Source organism: Trachurus trachurus, assembly GCF_905171665.1.
Source record: "Trachurus trachurus genome assembly, chromosome: 9".
NCBI lineage: Eukaryota > Metazoa > Chordata > Actinopteri > Carangiformes > Carangidae > Trachurus > Trachurus trachurus.
In genome coordinates, this window is record NC_139895.1 from 14,188,387 (window position 1) to 14,199,453 (window position 11,067).

At 40.0% G+C, this 11,067-nt stretch overlaps 1 protein-coding gene across 1 annotated transcript; it reads right to left on the reverse strand.

Annotated features, from left to right (window-relative positions):
• Nucleotides 1-7,589: 7,589 nt before the first annotated feature.
• areg (amphiregulin) lies at nt 7,590-10,735 on the reverse strand (the record flags this gene model as incomplete). Its single annotated transcript, XM_083979884.1, has 5 exons — nt 7,590-7,683; nt 8,862-9,023; nt 9,175-9,400; nt 9,721-9,897; nt 10,699-10,735. 5 exons carry the CDS (start codon nt 10,733-10,735, stop codon nt 7,590-7,592), a joined length of 696 nt encoding a protein of 231 aa, XP_083836010.1.
• Nucleotides 10,736-11,067: the final 332 nt, after the last annotated feature.

Sequence of the window (11,067 nt, forward strand, 5' to 3'; positions counted from 1 at the left end):
TCAATGCAGTAGCTCTTATTCTCACGTTTTCTGTGTCTGTGTTTCAGTTCTCTGGTTTCAGGTCCTGTCAGATCAGTGTTTGTATTAAAAGTAGAACGCTCTCTGTGTTGCGCTTTCTTCCTTCCTCCGCTTGAGGTCACCCGTAGATGAAGCACGAACTGAGGCAATTACGGTAATGTCAAAGCGGACTACGTGAAACTCTGAACCACAGCTCTCCATTATATTAAGACCACCGTACAGGAAACGTGCAAAATGTAGCAATGTTGCAAACGTGTCATGACTAGAGTGAATTACCAGTGAATACACGTCAAACACTTCCACTTCCAGTAAAAGTCAATATTTGCCATTGTTGGCACAGGAACCTTTTCCACAGCGTCAGTCATCATTTTTTCTTTGTCTCCCTTATCTTAAATACTATTGTTCTGTCATTCCTGTGAGCTGACTGCAGCCCATTTGTCTCTAGGCAATATTTGCTCCACTCTGCAATATTTGCTCCACTTTAAATTCTTGTGGTTTCATCATGCAGTACAAAAGTCAGCTCAGCTTATACTTATCATGTCTATACACCCAGTCTGTGTGACCTGGGACCTGTGTTCATGGTGCGTCACTAGGTGGTGCACTCTGCTGTAGTTAGTGGTGCAGTCATTTACAGAAAGAAGATACCAACTGGTTTTCAGGATCATTTCATTTGAAAAGTAAAACTAAAACATGTTTGCGTTTTGATTTCAAAAATGAAAGTTCTGATGATAAGATACAGATAAACAGAAACTGACCCAGTTTCCTGTTTGATTATTTTGCCATCCATTTTAATTGTGACAGTTTCTCTTTCTGGGATCTTTTGTAGTATTTCAGTGAAAATGGCCCAAATCTAGAAAAAGTACATTTACAAAGACTGTTGTTCTACAATATAAATTGTGACCAAAAACATAATTATGGTTCAGAGGTTATATTTGTTATTATTTGATTATTTTCTCTGTTTATTTCAAGTACTTTTAGATGCTTGAGGAGGCAACATTCAAAATGTTAGGGTTAGAAAAAAACAAAACAAAACAAAAAATACAGGTATGTGAATATAATTTTATGGAGCAGAGACTTTCTATCCTCTTGATGTCTTTGATTTTTTTTTCTACTCAGCAAAGTAACTGACACACCTTAATCACAAATAATAACACATAACACATCATCATCTCTCAAGAAAATAAAATCAACTCATAAATATGTCAATATGTTCTACTATCTGTTGTTTCTAACGTCAGGATGGGACTGTCATCAGCTCTGGATATACAGTAGGTTTGACAAATTTAAACACTGACCTGGTGGTGGCACCAGAGGCAAAGTCATAAGGTATCACTAAAGCTTTTCACCCCGAACCAAATGGGGGGAGGACTTACTGTCGACTTACGATGAATGTCTGTAGAAAATTCTCACAGCATCCATTCACAGTACTGGGAAGGTTTAATCTAGGATACAGTTCACCATATTACATTCCCTTAAAGATAATATGAAACTGAACCAAATTATTATTAATAGTTGGGATTACATTGTGTTGAGTTATATCACATGTTTTGCTCTGAGTAGATCAACATAATGCTTTAAGTGGACTGGAGTCACTCTGGTGAAAAGGATAAAGACCCAGTTTTTCCTTGACCTTTGAACTCCACAGCAAGATGGTGAATTTCCTTTTTTTTGGTTCACTTTGTTGCATTGATGTAGAGATGTAGTGGCTGTTTTTACAATTTCTGTTTTCTCACAGCGTGGAAAATATACTGTATAAACATCAGTAGGCCTCATACAAATCTGCATATATAGTAACCTACCTTATGAATCATGTTGAAAATTGCTGGTCTAGTATTCATTTTCTTGCCAGCAGACAAGCTCGCTACAATGGCAACAAAGCTAGGTAAGCTAGTTAGATCAGGTGGGCAAATGTTCGACTTAACCAGATGTTTAACTTCTAATCTAAACTTTGATTGAACACAATTACTCATCTATAACATTTAGCTGCATGTTGTTACTCTGCAACACTGTCTGTCTCTTCTTGAGTTTGACGTCCACAGTTGCGCTAGACTGGATCAATACCTACCTGTCAATCTGTGTCTCTGTGTGTCAATCTTTTCGGAATTAGAGATCTGCATAAAATACAAAAGAAAAAAGAAAAAAAAAACTGACCTGCCCCTTTGTAAAGGTGAAGGAAAAAATGTTACCACACCCAGGAAATTCCAGCATGTCCTTTATTTGAGCTCTACGTGAATTATCACTGACCAACCATCTGCCTGGATGTTTACTCTGTTTCCATAGTCACGGACAAAAGCTCCCAGGAGGCCCACCTCAGCGCCACTGAAACTATCAAAGCTCACCACACCCATATTAACTTAAATTTATCAAATAGATGAATGCACAGGTGTTTATGACTGTTTTTGGTGTGTTTAAATAGCCATTTCTGCCATGGTGGTCACCATCTTACACACACATACAACACACACACACAAACGCTCACTCATTCACTCACTCACTCACTCACTCACTCACTCACTCACTCACTCACTCACTCACTCACTCACTCACTCACTCACTCACTCACTCACTCACTCACTCATTCACTCACACGCAAGAGTAAATGTTTACCTAGACTTGCATTACCTGTGTGTGCTGGATGAGTTGCCCACCATGCCTCACCTTTCCCTCACTAGTGACGCAACAGCAGACACACTCACACCAACACAGAGTGAAACCTTGTTTTATGAAGGTAACTGCAAGTCGTTGTAGGACAATTAAAGGGTAAATACCGATCTACCCTGTCCCAAATTTATGGTGGAATGAAGACTTAAAGGAAGAGTTCTGACTTTTAGAGGGATTGTTTTGGGAAACGGTTACACTTGTTATGATTAATGGTAACTAGCACATAATCACTGATTTACATTTGATATTGCCAAGACAAGTCAATGTGTGTCCCTAAGTTCCTATTTTAGGATACAGTAATACAGATGTTGATTAGTGTAATCAATTTCCCGTTTCCTGATGCAACATCGCTGTAAGAAACATATGGGTCAAGAGTCCAAATTCCCTCACTGTGTTTCCTTGTTGAATCACAGCTGAGGGATACCACCTGTAATAATGTTTACAATGACCAGTAACTCTTAGCCTATATAAAGACATATGAGAAAGCCTTAGAAAAAATGAACCAGTTTCAAAACAAAACGGGGGGGTAAACTTTTTTGATTCAGATCACAGATGGTTCGAAAGTCTTTCACTTTCAATTAACTGCATGTGAGGTGTTACATATGAATAGATAGATGGAAACACCTCCCAGTAAAACTCTCCCCAGAATTATTAAGTCAGATTTTGACAATAAAGGCTAAATTGTGAATTCACAGAATCGATTCAATTAGTTTAGATTAAATGTCTTAAAAAGTGCAGTCAGATTTTGGATGTTTCCGAAGACATTTCCTAACCTCTCACTGCACTGATGTGCTGATGGTGAACCATTTAAACCCAAACTTTGCTCAAACCCACAGAACTTTCCTTGAAACACCAACAGGGCATTTTATATATTAAAGCAGAAGTAAGCGATCCGGTCGTTTTGGCTAATGCTGCGTTCCAGGCAGGCTTTTGAAACCGTAAATTACAGCTTCAAGTCACAACTTACGACTTTGTAGCGTTCCAGGCAACCCACAACTCGCGTTTTTCCGACCTGTTTTACCGGTGAAAGTCACTATAACGGCCACTCGTAACTTCCGACCCGTGAACTCGCACCAGATCGAACTGGTACGACTTCACAGGTCGGAAAAACACAAATTACGGGCTGCCCTGAACGCACCATAACTTCTTGTCAGCCGATGGAGTTAGCAGCCCCCGCCCTCGTCATGGATCTATTGGTCCTCGTCCCTACGTCACCACATTCACGCGCATCCCTTGGCTGCACACACAGCCCTTCATGCCGTTCTCTCTCCTCATTGGATAAAAATTGTAGGATACAAGAAAAGTTTTCGGTCCAAACACTCTATGTAAGTGATTGCTGTTGGAAGATATAACTATTTAAGACTTATATTAACACAAAAATATTGCTTACTTCTGCTTTAACCATTCATGATGCATAGTTATGTATTATATAACTATGCAGCATTTATTAGATAACTTATATACTAACTGAAGTACAAACATACAGCTCAAATGAGGCTTATACAAAATAAACTACATGACACTGTCAGACAGTGTGGAAGAGGATGATTTTTATGACTTTAAAGGACAAGATGCAATGAATAAAAGGAAACTGGCAAAAAATATTTAATATAGTGTATTCAATATTGAAAGATACATTGACTTCGACTTTCGACTTTATTGTCCCCAGAGGGAAATTTACTTTGCAGGCAGATAAAAAAAACCTAAAACATAGGAGGCACATTCACACAAGTTTCGATACAACACTGAAATGGGTAAGTACACAAATACCCTGGAGGGCAGCTGTTCAAGATTTCTACTATTTCATAAACACGCATTATGCATTGCAATATGTAAAAGACTGTGAGCAGAATATGGACTCATAAATGTTCATCTTTGGAGATCATGTGAGGTTATTCCCCTGAAAAAAGTGCCATTAAAAGCATGCGGGCAGAGGTGTGTTTGATGTTAATCGTCTCAATATTAAGCCTAATATGTAGTTACCCTGTAATGTAAGTTTTTCAATTGGTTTCTGATTTCCTTGCAGCACATGTAACAATGCTGTGTTGCCATCTTTGTGCACCATCTATTTTGAGCTCCTTTGTCCTGAAGTATCTAAACATGTGCATGTCTTTGTTTGCATTTGTGTTGGAGAACTTCAAGTTACCTGAACAGTCCCAAAATAGCTCATACCAGACACGCCCCCCCCTTTTTTTACCCTACCCACCTGCACGGCAGTACATTGTCTACATGTTCAGCTTTAGACGTCAGTTGTTTGTTGAAAACACGGCAATGCCCTAGCAATGCAATGGCTGTTGTGTTTGTTTTTGTGGATTTACGGCGGTGTACAGTGTACAGTGTACAGTGTATATCTGTGGGTTTGTTTTTCTTTCCCAAAATAAGCTGGTTCATCTTCCCACACAGAGGCAATGAAGTGGTTCAAAATCATTTAATGGTGCAGCTTGTCAAACAGACACCTAAAAAAGACTTTCCAGTCCCTCATGCTTTTGTGTTGCTCTTATGATTCTTTGAATTCCTAAGTGATGCCAGAGAGTTTTCTGAGTGTCTGTCTCAGGGTTATTCTCGTCTGTCGAATCTTTTTTTGGTGAAAGAAGGCTGAGGTGTTTGTGTGAGCAAGCCATGGAGGTATGGGATGCATCCGGAGATGGGAATGTAAACAGAAAGGTCAGACAGACACGGATGAATAATTAACACTCTCACTTAACACTGAGACAATTTATTGGCAAACAAATTCTCTCCATAGCAGGAGAGACGACAAGCATTTCTGTGACCTATAACAACAAGAGTGCAATAAATAAAAATAAACCTACATATTACCGAAGTGTGAATGCTTTACACACATAGATAACACAAACACAGACAAATACAGTTAGCAATAAATAATCATACTGAATAAATTACATTCTAACTGACCGGTCTTTTTCCCGGTCTTTTTTTTTTTTTTTTTTACACAGCATCTATGAAGCAGTCTATCAGTTCTACAACTTCGTCAGGTCCTTCGTCAGGTCCTACAGTCTGCTTCGTCTTTGATTGGTGCGGCTGGCTGAGGACAGATTGAGAGAAATCAAGGGTCAACAGATAAGAAAACACAGAAAAAAGCATCGTAAGAGTAAAAGTGAAACAATTCAGTTAGAAAACAAGCACACAACAGTTATTCAGTAACAGGTATCTGTATACAGTAGGCATAGAAAATAAAAGTCTATGCCGCATTTGTAGCTTTAATACGAATATGAATACAAATTACTTTATTAATCCCTAAAGGGAAATTAATGTATTCATTCATAATGCCACATAAAGTGGTTCAAATAATCAGTATAAACTTTTTTGATTTGTTTGAAACCTATCTTTAAACTGTCTAATACTCCTCGCTGCTTTATTTGTCTTTGGGCTAACATTTCTGTGTGTATCTAAACACGTGAAGTCTGTAGGCGACATCAGTGTGTGTGTGTATGTGTGTGTTGCTCAGTGAGATCTGACCGCATCTAAATGGAGTAGCTAATTAAGCTCTTACAGCAGGTCATCACGTGTACAGTCAGTGTGTCAGCACTGTTATTGTTTGGACACACTGTAGGTGAATGTGTACGACCGGGCCTGTGGTTTTTTTTTTTTTTTTTTACGCTGGTATGCAGTGCAGAGATGGGATAGGCCGAGACACAACGGGCTTAATCCTGACTAATTCTCCTAGTGGGGATTCCTCTCTTTGTGATGCAACTTGCTGAATTCAATAACAACAACAAGCGCATACGGGCTCCTCTCTCACTCTCCGAGCCCACTCTTTCCTGTTTGGCTTAACCATCTCGTGAGCAGAAGCTAGACACCACCCTCTGGGGATTAAGTTCTCACTGGGAAACTCTTTTAGGTGAAATCCATCACCAAACTATGCACCACAAGAAATACGTGTCCGCTTTTACACCATCACAACACTGGTTTTCTATTTTGAGTTGTTGCTACTTATGCCAAGCATTCCATTCTAGAACTCTACATTTAAGCTACAGCTGAAAATTCCACAGTTACATCAAAAACCTGTAGCCTATGTTTTATCATTTTACTTGCTTAGCTGAGATTGTACTCGGTTTACTGTTTTATTATTATTTATTATTTTCATAAAAGTTTCATTTCTAATTCTGCAAAATAAAAATAAAAACGTTTAGTTGTGTCGATGGAGGCTTCTCCAAATCTAACAGGACAGTCTAGGACAAGAATGCAGTAGTTCAGGGGCCACATACAATTACGTAAGTGGGCCAGACCAGTGAAATAATAGCATAATTACCTATAAATAATGAGGACTATAAATGTTTCCCTTTGTTTTAGTGCAAAGAAGTATATTATTAAGATGTTTACAGTTAATGAACTATCATTTTATGAACAACCTCAAAAAATACAGATGATTTCAACAATATTATGCCTCTTGTGTCTTCTATGGAATTTCACACTGGGAAAATTCATATTCACGGGTCGGATTGAACCCTCTGCTTTTGGCCCACAGGTCGTATGTTTGACGCCCTTGTACTAGACACAGTGGTTGTGCTAGTTGTAAAATATAACTGCACAAAAAATATGAGAAATGTCTCTTAGGTAACACTCGCTTACTACTGTCATTAACCAGCTAACCGCAAAATAAAATTAGGGTTAGCATTAACCAGCTAAAGTTTGAGGGTAATGTTTGCAATCAAGTACAGATTAAATCCTTCCATCTTTGCTGTTATATTTCTTGTTTTTAAGATTATTAAAAAAAATAACAACACACAATTAAACTCATTACAAAAAAGCGGACTACTTTAACAGGAGAAACTCAAAGGCTATCAGCTTTATGGTTGCTAAGGACAATCTGGACAAACAAAAAGCAAACTTGTCACAATTCAGTTAAAAGCTCCACAACATGACACCTACCTCATCGTAACTCAACGCCCTCACACCACGACGTCACCAACAGGTTTCTGTAACTTCTCCTGCTCCGTCCCAGTTCCCAGGTAGGATGCCAGGTAGTTTTTATGTGACCTGTAACTACAAAACACATTCAACGTGAGTATAAAGGCTGTGTACACCTCTTGTGATTATCAGATGATCACAGGAGCTATTTTGAAAGGCAGGAGTGCAGAATCGGTTACATGGCTTTGATCCTATCTAAACAAATGAAATGCAAGGTGTGTTTCTGTTTCTGTTGTGGCGGTTACTTCTAGGGATTACAGTATTGATTATTGAAATAAATCCTGTTGTTGATTTTATGATCAGAAACCAACCATAAGGTCATTTCGCTCTCACAGTAATAAGTTCCACTTTCTCTCCACCCTCCTCTAACTTCAATATTGCTGGCGTGCACCTGCTGTAAAGCTGTAATTGCACTGTTATAATCTGGTTGTATATTGATAAGGTTCTTGTGAGTTATTCGTCAAACTTCTGCAGGATGTAATACATATTTTATAATAAAGTATGAGTAATGTATGCTTTTGTCGATGTGGCACAATTTTATGTCACTGCCTGCAATAAAAGTAAGAATGTGAAGTTCATGAGAATATTGAGGCCTTCTTTTCAGGATGGTGAGCAATACCTTCATAGTGGGTGTGTTTGGGTGTGTTATGTGCCCTTCTGATGTGTCAGTACGTCTGGATGCCAAGAAACGTTTCTAATGTGTGGGTTCTAATGTGTGTTGGGATTTGCTGCCGGGGTGTGGATGGTTGCCCTCATCACTTAAAGCTCAACTGATCTGTCAGATAAGAGTTTTAAAGGATCAAAAAGACAACTAAGACAACTTTGTTTCCAAACCGTTGGCATCAGTTCTTGTCTTATAATACCTTCTTGTGAAATATAATACCGAAGCAGAAGAGAGAGGCAGGCCACGCTGATAATCGATACATTGCAATTTGGTGTTTCAGTGTTTTTGTTTCCTGACTTAAATCCACTAAAACACCAAAGTTGCTTCAGTTTGCAACTCTAAGCGGCAGCTATAACATTTTTTTTTTTTGTCTTTCTTGTGTTTATCTTTCCTCATAATTAGAAAACAAGATCCCTCATTGGCTTCCCACCTAGTAACACCCACACACACATTCCCTTCACTCTGTTATCACAACAGCCAGTAAAGTGAATGAGGCCGGGTCATTGCACGGTGTGTTTCCGTCAGCTTTTTAGTGCATTTATGAGTGTGTGTGTGTGTGTGTGTGTGTGTGAGAGACATGCATACTTACTGAGCACAGGTCATGAGCAGGATGGCAGTGCAGCTGATGACCGACAGGACCACAGCAATGATCACCAACACCGTCTGTATCAGCTCGGTGTCGCTGCTCCCCCTGGCCTTGGCCTCCAGAGTTTGGATCCCGCAGCGCTCCCCGTCATAACCCTTCATACATCTGCACAATGAGACGCAACAGAACAAATTGATCAGCCGAGAAATAATACATTTTGTCCATCCCAATGGGAACTGAGTCAATAAATGTTGCTCATCATGCTGAACCACAATGAATACACCCCTAAGTGAGCTGCTGCTGCTGCTGCACTTACATGCAAACCGGCTCCTGCAGGCCCTCTATGTGTTTGCAGTAGCCATGAATACAGTAGCCCAGGTGGGTGGAGGTGCAGGGATCCTCCACGGTGGTGAAAGATGCCGTGTATCCGTTGGTGAAGAGCGTGTGCTCCGGGTTGAAGGGAGTCGTGCTTTTGCTCTTGTGCTTGCTCCTCCTTTTGCCTTTGCCTCTCCTCCTCTTCCTCTCGTTACTGGGATGCAACTCTGCAAGAGGAGGGGACGGGTTGAAGGAAACATTTCAGTTCAAACTTGCGGTTGTTTTCTCATCATAGGTTCAAGTGGTTTATATGATAATATGGAGTACTGTGCCCAAAAGAGCTGTTTTAGGGGGAATGTCTTTTTAAAACCTGTCCCAACAGCTGTTTATGTCACACACTGAATACAGTGTATGTAAATAAAGAGTCACATCAGCTATAGTTTTGTTTCTTCTTCTTCCTCTTCATTAAGTTTATATACTGATCACAAATGACCTATCATTTGAGTAAAACAATCAAGACAAAGTGTGATGGTTTTGTTAGTTGTACCATGAAGGCTGAAATGTTCGCTGTCTCCTCCCGACAAGTCTTCGTCTATTTCCAGCTCGTCATCGTCGCTCATCAAAGTCTGGAGGCCCTCACCGGAGGCCGGACCCCCCGTCACTCCAGCTAGTCCACTGGAGTACGTGGCCTCAGATGCCTGAGCGCCTAGCCAGCTGCAGACTACTGTAAATCCAACGGGACACACGGAAAACAAACAGGCTTATGAATGAGATCAAATATGCAGAGAGATATGAAAATGATAAGTGGTGAGCAATCAGGGTCAAAGTTCACATCACATGATGCGGTGTAATATGGTGACCACAGGGTTTTACAACTATAGCATTTTTAAATATATTAATGTTCTTTCAAACCTAGAAACCTGTTGACATGAAGATAAATTAAATGAATTATAATATATATTTTTAGGCAATCAGGAAAAGGACACATTTTTATTCTTCATCTTCTATGGTCAACAGGAACATAAGCTTGCTTGGCATTGTATTCACATTTCTCTGCCCATTTCCACCTGACTCATCCATTCACCTTAAAATATTCAGTGTAATCTGAGTCTGTAAATTGGATGCTGTATTAACACTAAAACCAGTACAACCAGTCCCGCATCCCAAACAGTGCTGTACCTGAATGCATCATTCAAACAAAACAAGAACAGAGATGAGAGAGATTCAAAGACTAATGAAGAATCTGAAATATGTTGACCTTTCGCAGCTTCTGGTGCTGTTGGATAATGATTAGTTCAGATCCATCCTCACTACCAGAGTTGCTGCACTTCTGACGACACAAATATTTCTTTCTAAAAACCTGCCTGACTTGTCTTCACTTGCAGACACACGCCCCCCCCCCCCAAAGCAGAACATCCCTTGCCTCCTCACTCTCTATGCCATTTAACATTTCTCCTCTTACAATTTAATTTATTTTCCTGCCTCTGCACACACACACAAACTCAGAATAAATGTACAAACTTACCCAAGCACTGGAGACAGGTGAGGACGAGAGAGTTCATATCCCAGGAGAGGAGTGTTGTGTGTATGACAGCCCTGCGCAAATCTGTGTGTGTGTGTGCCCGAGTGTGTTTGTGTGTGTGTGTGTCTGTTGGTCCCCTGCTGATAGAGATTGTGCTTTGCTCCCTTTACCTCTACTGGGTGCAGCTTTTATAGAAAGCTGGAGGAAGGAGGAGAAAGAAGGAGGGTGTGTGTCTGTGTGGGTGTATGTCTGTGTGTTGTGTGTGTATGTGTGTGTAGTGATTAATCAGCCCCAGGCAACACATTTTGCGCCTCAGCTCCTCACACTTGACAAACTTCTGTTGGACACTAATTAGTCTGAATGAGATTGAGA